This window comes from Triticum aestivum, chromosome 7A, assembly GCF_018294505.1.
Source record: "Triticum aestivum cultivar Chinese Spring chromosome 7A, IWGSC CS RefSeq v2.1, whole genome shotgun sequence".
Taxonomy (NCBI): Eukaryota; Viridiplantae; Streptophyta; class Magnoliopsida; order Poales; family Poaceae; genus Triticum; species Triticum aestivum.
Window position 1 is genome coordinate 144531111 of NC_057812.1, and position 16207 is coordinate 144547317.

Here is a 16207-nt window from a genome sequence, read left to right on the forward strand (position 1 = left end):
CCCAAACCCCGGCAATTCCATGTGATGATTCTCATTTCTGCTCGCAGGACTGACTCGGCAGTCCCGCATTCATAACGGTGTGTACTCCCTCCATTTCTTGGGTACTTGCTTCGTTCCCTTTGATTTTCTTCGGTGACCCCTGGCTGTCCACTTCCATCTCCTCCCCCTCCTCTTTTTTTTCTATTATTACTCCACATGTTTTGCCTTCCACACTCTCCCTGGGTTTTCTCTTGAACTTCCCATTCCTCCCTCTTGGTTCAGCCCTTGGGCTGTTTACAATATTTCCTACCCCATCTTCCTCTTTGTTCCCTGGCACACTATGGTTTTCATTCGACCCATTCCCAACACCCACTATCACACCACCACCACCCCTTACTGCCGTCTCTGTAATGTTTTCCATCCCAGCCAGGCTTGGATCGTTGGCGTCCCCCTTCCCAAAATCAAGTTGTTTTTTATTCTTCTCTCCCACTGCAGTGTCATTAGCCCCCTTAGCAGTTGGACCAATCTTAAGTGGACTCGTGACCTCCTCCCCATCATCATTCTTCTTCTTACCCCCATCGGTTGTGCAAGTTGGTGGTTTCCTCCACGATGGTGCATCACTCCTGCTCTTTCCCTCACTATTCGACCAACCCTTCTTCCTTCCCGAGCTGCCTCCACTCGTCTCCCTCGGTCCACCCCGGACCATGTAATATGATTGAGGCTTCTCTGGGGCATATTTCATCCATCTCCCGAATTCAGCAGCTTGTCCCCTTTTGAGTTTTGTTTTACAGTCCTTATCTAAATGCCCCAGCCTACCACATGTGTAGCAGAAGTCTGGCAAAAACTCGTACTCAAAACGGCACCATATTCTTTCATCTTCCTTTCTCTTCTTCTTCCTCCCACCCGTTTCGTCTTCCTTTTCCCTCTCTTCCTCCTCCTCCCCTCCCTCCTCCTCCATTGCCCCATCATCCACTGGATCAATATCCAGAAAGATTCCTCGCATAAGTGGCTCAGCAATTCTGATTCGCACCTTCACTCTCAGGCACTACCCCAACGCCGAGCCATCCTCACCCGAATCCACTTCTACCAATTCCCCTATCTCATCTGCTAGATCCTCCGCCATTTCCTTACACATCATTCCCAAAGGAACATTAAAAATACGGACCCATATTGGAACTGTTTCAAACACATATTCATCTAGTGTCTTCCTAGGGTCGAAATCCTCCATCACCAGAAGCTCCTTGCCGAAGGTCCATGGCCCGTTCTCGAGCGCCTTTCGTTTCCCTGCCTCCTGATGGAACATAAACAGAAATCGGTTCTCCCCCATCTCCTTGACCTCCAGTCTCTTCATCGGGCACCACACTCGCCCCAACGCAATCGCCATTCCTTCTGCATACCCCGGCCTGTCCGAGATCAGCTTCCCCATCGCCTTTGGCACACTTCCCTCCCTCGCCGTCGCCCTCTTCCAGCCCACCTTGACTCCCCTCCTCTCTGCCTCGGACAGGTTCATCTTCTTCAACATTCCTTCGACTCCCTCCATGCTACCCCCAGCCTCCAAACGCCCGTGCGTCACCGGAGAAACAAAAAAAACTAGGGATTTGGTGGAAGTACGACCGCGTGCCCCAGACTCACATGGAAGGCCTCTGGTGGAGATGGGTTGGGATCTATGCGGACGAGAGAGGGAGGTTGGGTCGCTGGCCTCCGAAGCTGCCGAAGGCGGCTGGGACGAGATGGATCTGCCGCCGCCGTGTTGGGGGACGAGGAGGCGAACCCTAGGTTGCCACAAGAAGCGCCAGACAGGAGACCAAGCCGTCACACACGGGACGGACGGTTTGGCGCCTAGATCCGTTCTTGGCGAGCTCTAGTGAGGGCACGACGTGAGTTAGGCCAACTTCACCTCACGTCCCCAAACGAACGTCCAGTTTGGCTGGATTTTGTCTCTTTGGAGCGGCAATGGGTTCGCTCATGTCCCCTTCAGTTGGGTCCTGGGTGCGCCTAACGCGCGGCCGCACCCCAAATCATGTCCGGAGTGGACGTGATTAAAAGAAACCGAAAAACTAAAATAAAGCGAACGTCCAGTTTGGCATAATTAACTTAAAAATAAATAAAAACGCTACCCGCGCGCTCCTGCCGTGCCCGTCGATGCCGTGGCCGTCGCCGTCTTCGGTGGCCGCCGGTGTCGTCGTCATCGCTGACGAGGTCGACATAGTCCGGCGGCGTCCAGAGGTGGGACGGCGGTTCATGGTACTCGGTGGCGGGCCGGAAGGCGGGAGGTGCCTGCACCACCTCCTCCCATGGCGACGCCTCCTGCTCCGGTGACCGCGGCGGCATGGGGCACCAGTTCACGCCACCCACGGCGTCGGCCATCTCCGGAGCCGTGCACGACCAGCTCCACTGCTGGCCCACCAGGCTCGGGTGGAACGCGGCCACCAGCTCCTCCCCCATCACCTCCTCCGCCCTTACCATCTGCAGCTCGGGGAAGGCGACGTCGCCGGCCAAAAAGAGAGCCACCGTCTACTCGAGGCCCCGCCATTGGCGCTCATCGTGCGTGTTCATGGAGTCCTCCATGACACGTTGCATGAGCTGGGCCTCCTCCTCCGCTGTCATGCGAGGAGGTGGAGGTGGCGATGGAGATGGGGAAGGCGACGACGTGGGTGTGAGGCCGCGCACCCGCCTACTCCCGCGCACCTCCCGCCGCGGCCCCGACGACGTGCCGGCGAAGTAAGAGGCGCGCCGCACGTCGTGCTCGTCCCTTAGCCACGTGTCCCAGAGCACAGAGTCGGGGGCGTACCTATCGTCGTAGTAGAGGTCACCGAGGAGGAGGCGGCGGCGGCGCACGATCTCGTCGTGGCACGCACGGTCGCCCGTCGGGACCGGCGGGATCGGGACCTGGTCGGCGGAGAGGTGCCAATTGTTGGGGAGGTGGACGTCGCTCCACGGGATCGGTGTCATCGTCTCCCAATAGCGCCGGCATACATCCGCGTTGATGTACTGCCGGTTGCGCTCGCCGGCGGCCCTAGGGCCGATGGTGAATGGGGCAGGCGCGGGGGCTCGACACAGTGGCGATGCGGCCTCCTCTTTCACGGAGCCGCGACGGCGTCCCGAGGAGGAGCCAGCCTCGCGGTCGTGCTTCCCCTTGCGGCCGTGGTTCGCCCCATTGCTGTGAGGCAGCCGGCCGGCGAGTTCGAGGACAGGGAGAGGCTAGGGTTTGGGGGTGTCGGGTTTCGAGGAGGCAGTGGGTTGGAATGGGGAGTGTGGGCGACGACCGGTCCACGGCTTCCTCATTTAAAAAGGACGGCGACCGTTCGCCTGGGCGGATGACAGGCGGGGCCAACCGCGTGTGCGCATTAATGTCAAGCGGTGGGAGGTAGGTGGCCGCCTGCCACGCGGCCCCGACGTGGACGAGCGCCACGTCCATTTGCTGTCCGCTGCGACCCAAACCCGGCGCATGTTTGCGCTCGAAATGAGTCGGCCCGGACACAAAACGGACCAGATGGGTCCAGGCCGTCGCGCGCTGGGCCGTCCGGTTTATCCCTTTTACCCCAAACGGACGGGGGCGGACGGGATAGGGTCGCGCGGCGGAGTTAGTCTTATGAGGTCGTGAAGGTGGGGCTCAGTGGTAAACGCTTCAGTGGTGGCGTGTGCCTTGCTCTGCCAGTGTCGTCGCAGGCATGCTTGGGCTGTGGAGGTGCGGGTGGCCTCTGGGCGAGCTAGCCACTTTGTTGACGTGGTGCAATGGAGAGGCATCGAGCAGCTTGCTCCTTGTTCGGTTCACGTGGTCTTCCACTGGCATGTGGCACGTATCGGTGGTTTAGCCTTCTCCTAAGAGGCTCATCGAGGTGGAGGGTCTCTGGGCTATAGGTGAAAGCTTTGGTTGAGAGGGGTGGGTACCGGCGACGAAGGCGTTGATACGTCTTCAACGTATTTATAAATTTTGATTGTTCCATGCTATTATATATTTGTTTTTGATGTTTTATATGCATTATTATGCTATTTTATATTATTTTGAGACTAACCTATTAACCTAGAGCTCAGTGTCAGCTCCTGTTTTTCCCTTGTTTTAGAGTTTCGCAGAAAAGGAATATCAAACGGAGTCCAAACGGAATGAAACTTTCACGATGATTTTTTTTGGACCAAAAGACATCCAGAGGACTTGGTGTACATGTCAGGGAAGCCATGAGGCACCCACAAGGACGGAGGGTGCGCCCAGGGGGTAGGGCGTGCCCCCCACCCTTGTGGGCCCCTCGTGACTCTGCCGACCTATTTCTTCCGCCTATGTATTCTCAAATATTCCAAAACCTACCAAGAGAGCCACGAAAACACTTGTGCTAGTCTATTACTAAAAACTGTAACGTTCGTCATTTACAAAAATTTCTTAAAAATGTTCAGAAATATAAAAAAGTGTTTATATTTTTTCATAAAATGCTCACAAACATATTAGAAAATATTCTCAAATTTTCAAAAATTCCATGTATTTTTTTAAGAAATATATTTTTAATAAATAAATAAATCTCGTGTTTTCCTGGAAAACCAAAATAAAAACCCACTGAAAACTAATAAAACAGAAAAAAAAACCTCAAAAAAAGGAAAAACAAACTCACTGGAAACAACTCGCTACCGAGCCTTACACTACATGGGCCGGCCGCCCCGAGCGTTCGAGGATCTGTTGCGACCGATCTGTCAAAAAGGTCTGTCTCGCTCCTTCGGTTCTTCCCCTCGCTCAATCTGTCTCCCTCGTGCCGCCGCCTCGCTAGGGTTCGGCTCCACCGTCGCCGCCGCGCACCGCGACCGCCTGCCGTCGCGGCGCACCGCGACCGCCTGCCGCCGAGCGCCTCGACCGCCTGCCGCCGCGCACCTCGACCGCCTGCCGCCGCCGCCACCACCGCCATCCCGGCGCTTCCCACCTTCGGCCTTTTCCACGATGCTCCGTCTCCGGCCGTCTGCCCTGACTCCCAGGCAGCCATAGTCCGAGCTCATCTACCCTGATTCCCTGACATCGACCCCCGAGCTTCTTTCCCGTCAATTCCCAGGGCTAGGCCATTCGCCGCCTTCCACGATCCATATCTTCATCGGCACCCTTTCACTTCCGTCATGGCAATGCAAGACCATCCTTCTCCGTGTGGCCACCACCCGGGCGAGTTGAAAAATTCCACTACCGCAAAATCCAAGAATAGCAAAGGGGTTCACTTGGAGGTTTCTTTTGAAGCAGTTGACCCTCCAGCCATCTCACTGTGCCTGGTCAGCTGCGTTGATCAGACCGGGGATCGCTTGACAGCACCGCCTCGTATACTTGGTGTAACTGGAGGCTTTGTACTGCTGGCTATCACCTTCTCGGACAGTGTCAACCGTTACTTGCGGTTCATCGATTATTTTGTTTACAAAGCAGGGCCCGGTTTCGCCTCTCTTCATCTTCTTGCAAGGCCATACCCGTCTTCTTTTTCGCCAAACATGGCTGCCATCTTGCCTGTTAGTGATAACAGTGAAGACTTTGCTGTCATTTTCCCACATGTTGAATATTTCAGACTTGAGTCTCGCGAACATTACACACTCCACATATATCGATCTGACACGAATGATTGGCACTCTCAGGTCGCTTGTATCGCTGAGGATAATGAGACAAGGAATGCCAGGGATAAGCTATTGCTTCATAATACCATGAGCGTGGCATATGCAGAAAAGGGTATCATAGGTTGGATTGATCTCTGGTGGGGAATTCTCTTATGCAATGTTTTGGATAAAAAGCCTACCATCCGTTTTGTTCCGTTGCCAGTTCCGGAACCGTGTGATACGTCCGAGTTCCATTTGATGTTTGAGAATCTCACTCCAAGACCACACCGTCATGTGACGATATTCAATGATTTGATCAAGTGTGTTGAGTTAGATTTTCATGTGCAAGATGCTTTCTTCAACATGAAGCGAGCAAAGGATTATGGCTGGATGGCTAAAACATGGACTAGATCAATTTATTCAGATGTTTGGTGTGATGGCTTGACGATTGATACGTCTGAGATATCTTTCACCGACTCAAGTTTGCCGAATTTGTTGCCTGGGATGTTTGATGAGGAAAACAATTTGACTTGGAAGAAATTGACTAGTGCTGGTCCTACATTAAGCTTGCTTGATGACAATGTTATTTACATTATGGCGAACGAGAGCATGTGCCATCCGACAGCATATGTACTTACTGTGGACACCAAAAGTTTGAAGCTCGAGTCTGGTGCGCAGTGTGCTCCTCAAAAGACGGCGTGGTTCGAACCAACATATGAACCGTGTGTTCTTTTTAGCTCTTTTGGCACGACTTCAGGTACTCGTCCCTAATAAATTTACGGAGTTAACAAAAAATTGTAATAACCGGAAAAGCACTAGTTAATATGGTAGTCTGATAACACATGTAATTAGTTGCTTTTTTGTTGATGAAAACATTACTGTTGCCTTACATTATGCTTTGCATTTTTTTGCAGAGTTGGTTAAAGAATTTGAAACCAAAGGGACAATATTTGAAATCAAGGAAGGGCCGGTGCTCTCGGTGGTGTCGAAGCGTCTCCGTGTGCTGCGGAAGAAGCAGAATCGCATCGCGCAGATGGAGGAGTCCGTCGCTGCCGGCAAGATGCTTAACCAGGAGCAGAAGGAGCTCATGCACTCCAAGCCCGTCATCGCCGCGCTCATTGACGAGCTTGAGCGCCTCCGCGTACCACTCTCCACTGCTCTCACCAAGGAGCTCTCCACCGTCCCTGCACCTGCTGCCGGTTCCTCATCCTTTGGCTCCGATTTGTCCATCCAGGACCTCCTCGCGCTCATCTACTTCGGCTCCCTTTTTTATGTCAAGTCACCGAACGAGTTCATCGCCACCATGGTTGCGCGCAAGAACGAACGGAGCAGCTGCATCACCCACGGCTACGTATGGGATGATACCGTGGACCTGCTCGTGGAGAACGACCTTGACGCAGTGTCTGCTGTGGCGGCCCTTGCCGCGGCTCGCCCTTCTTCCGCAGATGGTGTCTCCCACCATGACGCACTCCAGGCCTGTGCCCATCATGCCCGCCTATGGCTAACCCGTGCTGATGCGCCGATCCACCCTGGCTCCTCTGTTACATGTGAGGGTTGATATAGGTTTGTAATTTGGTTTGATTTGAGGTGATTGCTGATTGAAATTTGTGGCCTTTTGCTGTAGATGCTGCGGTGAGGTCCAAGTTAGACAGGATCATGGCATCAGACTACTACACAGCACCTGCAGTTGCTGGGAACCATGGAGCTGAAGGTCTGCAGGCACAGATGAGCATGACCGACTCACCAGAGGCACCATCACTCAAGGAGACCCTAGCTGCTGAAAATCACAAGGTGAAATAGCAAATTGCACTCCTTAGTAATTTAATAGTATATGCTTAGCATGGTGAAGTGATCATTGCCCTGAAACTTTGTTCTGATCTTTGTCAACGATTGATCTGCTGTAGTGCACAGTGCTCCTAGTATTATTATTATCATCATTGTTGCTGCTGCTGGTGCTTTTTGTGCTGATTCAGTAGTAATGATCAATGTGGATTATAGCTTTAATTGGAAAACTGTAAGGTCGATCCATTTGGGGTGTATATTATGCTGTTTCATATGGATGTTGTGCGCCGTTGCTTAGATATAACAGACAGTGCCTGTGCATTGGTGTTCTGGAAAAAACGCTGAAAATAATAACTTAAAAACTATGATCTTTGTATAATATTATGTGTAGTGCTACCACTATCTAGGTACAGGATGGTCTCTATTCTGATGGGTCTTCGCAGTTTGCAAACATAGTAATTGAGTTTTTGTTGTATTAAAGATTATAAATATCACGCGCTTGAATTCATCATATTGCAGTCATGCAATAACATGATTGTTTATTGTACATTTGTTCCTTTTTTACTTTGTTGGCCATTACTTAAAATGCTGGTTGAAAAGAACAGCAATCCCAATCCCTGATATCAAAACATTCTGAAAAGGATACACATGTAAATTCTCTTGTATTTTATTACGTTTGTAAATTTAACGGAAAAAGCTGGCATTTCTGCAGCATGAGTGGAGAAACCAAGTTTAGCGCTCTGACAATATTTGTACCCATTGTGTAAAACAAGTTTGGAGGCGGCCTCTCTGCATTGCAGTGTGCAGGGGTAAGGCTTGCCTCGTATAATCCTTCCCCAGGCCCCACCTGGCGTAGGAGCTTCTAGCACTGGGTCTCCTTTTTTTCTGTACAAGTTTTGTGCCTCTAAAGATTACATTTTAGAGCCCAGATTTGTTTCTTTTGCTCAGGCGCAAAAAAGTGTTTGTTTTTCCAAGAAAACCTACTGGAATCTGAATGGTTCAAACATTTGCATGTGTAATTTTACCTGAATTTTAGACACTCAGAATTATTTATTTACCGTCCACTGAAGGAGCACATGCTCCTGGGACCTGGGGACCATTTTACTCCTATCTGTCATTCTTACTTCTTGTTGCTTATCTACTTTATGATTACAAGTCTAGGACTTGTGACCAACATTACTTTGATAACACAACTTAATAGTTGTATATTCTTTGGGTCTGGTAATATATGTTCGTTGGCATCCTAGCTGTGTACTTCGATATTATTGCTAGATTACTTTTCTGAGTTGCAGATTCTCTTTCATAACTATAGATCATTCGTAATCTTTGTTAAGTCCCGAGGGATCTTCTTTGACTTCCATTTGAGGAATTCTTATTATTTTTAGCCGCAATCTCCTAGGCGCATTGCAATGCTGCTAGTTGCAGAATCTATAGCCCTATTCTTCTTGCCAGTTTTGCAGTTCGTTGCGCAAGCTTGATTGTTGAGATAGTATGTAATTATTTACTCAGCATTAATATGACATGGGTAAAGCTCCAGCCTCTAGGGCTCATCATAAAATCACTTGCAATTTAAATATGTATAGAAGTTATAGTGTTGCTCTTTTGTGTGTGCTAACACTAAAGGTAGTGTCATTTTCCTAAATTGCAAAATGGGATTTCTAACCTAAGAGTTCACGTTCACAGTTCTCCATTCTTTATAACAACATTGTGATATTTTTAGTAACAATTTTATGCTGGCATCGCTTCTGCATTGATTTCCCTAGATTTAAACCTGTGTGTACGTGTACAGTTCTTTATGCTTTTAAAACTAAAAATCATGGTATATTCACTGTAAATCGTCCAAGCATCACCTACTGCATGTTGCCTCAGACATTATATTTAGAAACTGTACAATGTCCATCTCCACCTTTTAGTATTATGATTATTGGAACAAAAGCTAGACAGCACTGTCATCACCTTACTACACCTTTGGTAATATCACAGTTCTTTGGTGTAGAGTACTATTAAAATGCACCTACATACTCCCTCCGTCCGGAAATACTTGTCATCAAGATGAATAAAAGGGGATGTATCTAGATGTATTTTAGTTCTAGATACACCCCTTTTTATCCATTTTGATGACAAGTATTTCCGGACGGAGGGAGTACATACCTATGATAAATCACTGAGGTGGGGTACACATTTGAAATGATGCATTAATAATTAAGTAGTTCTCCTGGATAAATTGTGCTGTCTTGCATTTTCCAAACAGCCAATCATGAACTTGGGTTATCGTTTAACTTTTGTGGTGTTTTCCCATTGTTTTGGGTTGCTGGGAATTCAAGTACTGTTTTTATTTTGTGCCATATGATGAGAGACCTTATCCAACTCACAGCGGTCGTCTGGACACTTAGTGTGTAATGGTGCATACATATTTCGCTGATGGCATTTCAGTTTTTTATGCATAAAGGATTTGATTTCCCGGAGAGCATTGTGTTAATGCAAGTTTTAGAATAACCCGAACTCCTGAAACTTTTGCCTCGGTCTTCACTGAAGATTTTTGGCGTTATTTGCTGGTGGCTGCCCTGTGAGCCATGCCCATGCTAGTGTCTTGGTAGTTGGTGTAGATTGATATAGAGAAGAAAATGTAGGTACATGTAATTGTTATTCTTGATGAGAGGGTCACATTTCCTAGAGGACTATATGGTTCCTCCTGGTTAGCCGTAGTCTGATTCCAAACTCAATGCCCTTAACTTACTCGACTGGACTCCTTGCCTCTGTAGGGTCAGTCGTATAATAAGTAAATATATCTCAAGCAGGACAGCAGTTGCACTTTGCTAGGAGGCTAAGCTGCCAGCTATAGTATTTTCTTTTCAGGGATGCCTTTTTTAATTGCGCTGGATGCAAATAATCAACCACTATATCCAGAAAGCAAAAGCACTACTAATTTTCTGATACTAGCATATGTGATCAGTCATGACTATGAATGTTCACCTAAAGCACTACCATGTACGAAGTGTTTTCTGCAGATGAGATTAAAACAAGATATCTTGCTAGATTTATTATTTTGGTTACTGTGAAGTGTTTCTACTGTTGCTTAGTCGTGTTGGCTTGGTTATTCATTTTGTGTTTGTTCTAACACCCAGAAGCTGAGCTATGATAGACTGAAAAATGGTACACATTTTGTAATTATTAGATGAGTGTTTATATTTAAAATTTACACGGTTTTAATTGGGGACATTTTGAGGGGTCAAGTATTTTGTTTGTTGACCTCTGAAAGTAGAAATGATTAAAGCTTATATTGATCTTGTTGGTATGTTTACTTGTTGACAGGAGGACGAGGAAGATTCCTCGCATGCCACAGAAATCGACAATGATCATCAGTCTAATGCAGCCGATGTGCAAAATGTGGTAATGACTGGATGACCTGTGGAGTGTTTTTCTGTGTATATAATATATATCTGGCTGATACTAACATGCCAACTTCAGGATGGTAAAACCCTGGTGAACCCTCGTGTGGAATATCGCGTGGCTGAGGCAGAGCAGGAGAAATTTGATGTGAAAGAACAAGATCAGATGTATGCCGAGCCAAAAAAGCGACAGTTTCAGCACCCTCGGCAATCTTGTCAGAATCAGCGAGGTGGTGATCGTGGCTGGAGGGGGGCCTACCCTAATGGCCGCAGCGGGCATGGAGGCGGCCGTGGCATGGGCAGCAGACACGAGAATGGGCGTGGAGGTGGTGGTGGTGGCGGCCGTGGCATGGGCAGTGGATACGAGAATGGGCGTGGAGGTGGTGGTGGTGGTGGTGGCTGTGGCATGGGCAGCGGATACGAAAATGGGTGTGGAGGTGGTGGTGGATACCAGAATGACCGGGGTTGTGGTGGCGGATACCAGAATGGCCGGGATGGTGGTGGCAGCAGCGGGTATCAGAACAGCCGGGGTGGTGGTGGCGGTGGCGGGTACCAGAACAGCCGGGGTGGTGGTGGCAGCGGCGGGTACCAGAATAGCCGGGGTGGTGGTGGTGGCGGCGGGTACTACAACAACGACGATGGGTACTACCAGCCGAGGAACTTGAACAACAGGGGCAGGGGCGCAGGGAGGTGGCCACGCGGACACCGAGAGGATTGAGGCAATGGCATATGTGGAAGTCTGGGAGGTCAGGAGAGGGAAGGGGCAATGTGAAAGTCTGGGAGCCATTTTGTTATTATAGAACTACGGAGTATGTAATAACCTAGCCTGTGGGTATGTCGCAATCCAGTCCCTCCCCATCTGCGAGTTTTTTTGTTGCTCCAATGAGTGCATAATGGTTGGTTGGTAAATGTGGAATCTCGTTGAAAGTAGCTTCAGGTCATACATGTGTTGCTTCTTTTTCTGGCTGTGTGAGTTGTCATATATTTCCGGTTGGTTTATTATTTTTGTTAGATGTCTTTCTACGTCATTCCTGTTCATTTTCCAGTGTTTGTGTTTGTGTTACCTTTGTTTGTTCTGGCCTGTATCGTAGCTCTTCAAAAAAAGAAAAAAAATACTGTTTGTTTCGGTGAATGCTGATCGAGATTTTGGCTTTGTCTTTAATAATCCTGATAAGTGTCACCGTAGCCGATTATGCATAGTTGCGTCTAGGTCTTGCATGCGCAGGAGCGCAACTGAACACAAAAAAATGTTTTTACCTGAGGTCTACTTGCATGGTTTGTTTACCGTTGGGAAGATTCTGGGAGGACTTTGTCAGGCAACTGACCATTTTCGGTTTCTTGCAAGTTCTCCAGCTACTCCGATCGATGCTGGAGAGCTTGCTGGCGGGACGCTTGTCGTCCCTCGCCGAATGGGCACACATGGCGGCCGGGACAGAGACGCCAACGGGGGAACGCCCTATCCAATGGTGGCATGGTGGCCGGCCGAAAATTGGGTCGGCTGTCGTTGGCTTTTCCTTATGCATGCAATCAAAGGGACAGACCAGTACCGCTCTTCCATCGGTATTGTCTTCAGAGAGATTAAAATCTTTGTTAGTTTAAACTTTTCTTTTTAAGATTGTTTTTGCCCAAGGGGCTGTAATACTGTAGCTGATTCTCTAGGAGCGTGTTTGGTTGATGTAGCCAACAGTAGGTGCATTGCATAGCCTTCTCAACTCAGTCTGGCTATGTAAATGCAGCCTCAAATGCATCATCTGCATGTTGTTTGGTTGCCTGCATGGGCAGAACCACACTGCTGGTATTCGGTTGCCTGCATGTTAGTGGACAAACCCAAGGCATGGTGTTTGGTTGTATGCAACGTCTGGTGTGTGGTAACCTCTTTGGCTAGTTGGTGATGTTACCAGCACACTTCGGCACAACCATGTAGCACACATCATAAGCAGAGCAGAGTATAAAAAGAGGATCAACTACTTAAGAGCATATTTCTGATAAGCAGTACCACACTTCATAACAGTTCTATGCATAAACCATAAACATAAACAATTCAAAGCAGACTCGATAGTACTTAGGGAGGCCCCGACCCTACTCCTTGGCGGTGAAGGCTTCGTCGTGCTTCCCGCACTTGTTGACGACCTCAATGCAATCGTCGTCGAAGATGGTGACCTTGAGGGTGTCTGGAGTGAGGAGCTTGAACCTCACCATGTAGCCGATCTTGATCTGATGAACGGCTGCGTAGGTGGCCCAACCCTGATCCAGGGTCACCCTGCCGTTCATCAGCTTCACCGTCACCTTCCAGGAGCAGCCGGTGTTGTTCCTGAGCTTGAACTCCGTCGGCACCGCGACGAAGTGCTTGGTGAAGTCCAGGGGCATGGGGATGCACTCAAGCTTCGGTGCAAGGATGACCTTGCAGAAGTGAGTTGGGCCATCCTCCTGATGGTAGTGGCCGTAGTTGCGGCGCTTGTTGCTGGGGGGGGCTCCTCCATGCCCTCATCGTCGCCACCCTCAGGCGTCTTCGGGTCTTCCTCGGCGGTGGGCGGCAGCACAACCTCGTCGGGCATTAGGTGAAGGGGTTGCTTGCCCTTGTTGTCAACGGTCGGGAGCACCTCCGTGCCCATCTCATTGCTCTCCTCGATCTGCACACAATTCATGGAGTCAGGCACAACACAGATTTCATGGCTTATTGAAGAGCATGTAGTTAAAACGGCATGACTGTCACTCTTCTCCTCCTCTCCATCGCCCCTATATTTACTCACCCTGCCCACCACTACTTACCCACCCCCTCTCTTCTCTAACTGTCAACCTTCCTCCTCCCCATCGCCATGAGCTCTAGCTCCAGCTCCAAAGCCAACCCCTTCCCTTGGGGTATTGGCTGGAGGGCCTTCTTCCTCGGGTGGTCGGCTGGTGACCGCACCAAGTTCGAGAACACCATGGAGGTGTGCTCGAACTTCGGCTCCATGCCTGACATGCAGAAGGAATCTAATGCAGTGTTCATGAAGGCCATTGCAGAAGAGCTGAAGACGTTGATTCCTGACCCAGCGAAGGGCGCGATGGCAGTTGACATCATTCGCTGGGCCATGAATCAGGCCTTGTCCGACGACGCTAAACAGAGGAAGAAGTGGTGCAAGTACAAGAACTACTGGGCTCCTAATGACCGTCGTGCCGCAGTGTACTGGGAGACGGCTATCGCGCCGCCGGCGGTCATCGGTGGGGAGCCTAAGGAGGAAGAAGAAGCGATGCAGATGCCAGCAAGGGCGCCGGAGCCAGGCCGTCGTACCAGGCAGATCGACCTCGACTCCGCCGAGAATGACGACGATGACCCGCCGGCCCGCACGGCGATGAAGAAGAAGATGAAGGCCAGCAGCTCAACCCACCGCTCCGCACGCCGGTGATGGCCGCCGCGGTGAGCCGGTGTCCGTTGTGTACCCCCTATCCCCCAATCCCCCTTCTGCATCCGCATCTACCTCTATTCCGATCTTGCATATATGAACTCGTATGAACTGGTATGAACTAGTATGAACTACCCCTATGCTTATCTACCTCTATTCCCCATTCCCCTCCGCCGTGGATCGAATCTATCACCGGATCAAACGGGAAAAAGTTTTGCATGTCGAACAAAGAGAAGTGCTTACCGCCATTGCCGCGGGCCAACTGCTGATCCGCTCGTCGGTGATGCGGTGGTCTTCTTGCTCTGCTCCGATCCGCCGCCGCCGGTGAGAGTTGGGAGAGTGGGGAAGAGTGGGGAGAGGGAGCGGTGAGGGGCGGTGAGGCTAATAACTGCCGGCGCTTCGGGAAGCAACGTGGCTTCTCGAGCGTGGCCGCGCACGTGCAGCCGTCGCCGCCCACGTGCACCGCTCGGGCATGGCCTTGGAGAAACTGCCGATTCGTGCGTTCCCAGGGAGCCAGGCCCAGGAGTGCTTTAAGGTTCGTGTCATGCGGGCCGAACAGTGAAAGCAGGCAACCAATCGACCCGTTTTCGTCCCGCGCGAGCCAGGCCGGGCCTCATGCAGGCTACCAAACACGCCCTAGCTGCTCACGGTGCATGTATGAGCCATGCATCCTCAGCCTTGTGGCCGGATGGGGCTCCAGACTTTGTTCATGCGTTAATTGCCAGCAATTTGACTGGCCGTTCTGGTTAATGGAATAAAGAGTATTCCGGCTCAAAAAAATTTAAAAAGCTCCAAAGCGAAAACGCCTCCTTATCTCGAATCTTGCTTTTTTTAAACACAATACAGACGCAAGTGCTCATACTATTATAACACACACGCGTACATCCTATCCCTATGAGCATCTCTGAGAGATCGAGCCGGCATATCATCTTGAGATTTTATGAATAAGTCACCGTAGGATAAGTGCGAGCACCAGGACTTGAACCCTGGTGGGCTGGGGATACCACTGTCCACATAACCATCCAACTACAGGTTGGTTCGTGTCTCGAATCTTGTTAGAGCAATTGCTCCTTGTTGTATGCATAGGAATAGCGGAAATTCAACATGGGTCATATTACCATATGGTATCATTATCCGAGCCGTTGGTCCACATAGGGATCAGTGAACACAGGCGTATTGCATGATGCATTTCTTTTTCATTGCATCAATATTCAATGCGCCAGTGCTTCTTGCCGGTTGTCCATTAATGTTGTGGCCCACAATGGTGTTCTAACGACGCTACTTTCTACTTTTTCTGGACCGGAGCTTGTGGCACATGGTCTGCTCCATACTAAGGCCTACTCCAACGCATGACCCAAACAGACGTCCGTTTTGTCTGGATTTCGTCCGTTTGAGGGTGACAATTGGGTCGTATCCACCCGGATTTGAGTTTGCGTCGGCAGGACGCCCAACGAGCGGTCGCATCTTCGACGCATCTTGTCCCCGTGCATGCAAACATGAGAAACCAAGGATTTAAGTCTCGGCCACGGTTCGCACTAGTTCACGTCGGCCGGCAACACAGCCAGCGGCCTATAGTCTCATGCCGCAACACAGCCAGCCTTTAAAAAGTACATGTTTCACGCCGGCAACAAAGCCAGCGGCCGACACACCAGCCAGCCTTAAGAAAGGACCGCCATCGCGGCCAGCGTGGCCGAGGTCTCACCTAGTTCAGGCCGTCACGGGCTAACATCTCCTTCTGTCGGTTCATGAACCAAGCCTTCCTCTCTAGTGACATGTTGTTCTTGTTGACGCTCATCAACACTAGTGCCATCTCCTTGGCTTTTGTGCCGGCATTGGTGGCCTCGATCTCTAGCTTCTTGAGTTGAGCGGCCTCCTCTATGTCGAGCTTCCTCTTCTTCACGGCCTCCTCCATGTCAAGATTCTTCGTTTGAAGATCTAGGTATATCTTCATTTGCTCCTCCTTCCCTTTGCACATGCTCTCCTCCCGCACTTCCTTTTGGCTCACCATGTTCTCCGAATTTCCTTGCAAGGCTATAGAAGACACATCACGCTTCTCGTCGGCCTTTGAGCTTGTCTTGCCCCTCGGCCTCTTGAGCACGTCTCCCTCATCAGCCATGGCCGCCTTCT

At 50.1% G+C, this 16207-nt stretch overlaps 1 protein-coding gene and 1 non-coding gene across 3 annotated transcripts; both read left to right on the forward strand.

Annotated features, from left to right (window-relative positions):
* Positions 1-5378: 5378 nt before the first annotated feature.
* LOC123151598 (keratin, type I cytoskeletal 9) lies at positions 5379-11735 on the forward strand. 2 transcript variants are annotated; one of them, XM_044571282.1, is made up of 5 exons: positions 5379-6353; positions 6441-7073; positions 7151-7317; positions 10621-10698; positions 10777-11735. In XM_044571282.1, exons 2-5 carry the CDS (start codon positions 6560-6562, stop codon positions 11413-11415), a joined length of 1398 nt encoding a protein of 465 aa, XP_044427217.1. In that variant the 5' UTR covers positions 5379-6353; positions 6441-6559; the 3' UTR covers positions 11416-11735. The 2 variants fall into 2 exon arrangements, with proteins under 2 accessions (XP_044427217.1, XP_044427216.1); XM_044571281.1 differs by having other exon boundaries at positions 5379-6283.
* Positions 9649-9735, forward strand: LOC123155202 (small nucleolar RNA Z161/Z228). Its single transcript, XR_006477265.1, has one exon. It is a non-coding gene; the product is annotated as a small nucleolar RNA Z161/Z228 (small nucleolar RNA).
* Positions 11736-16207: the final 4472 nt, after the last annotated feature.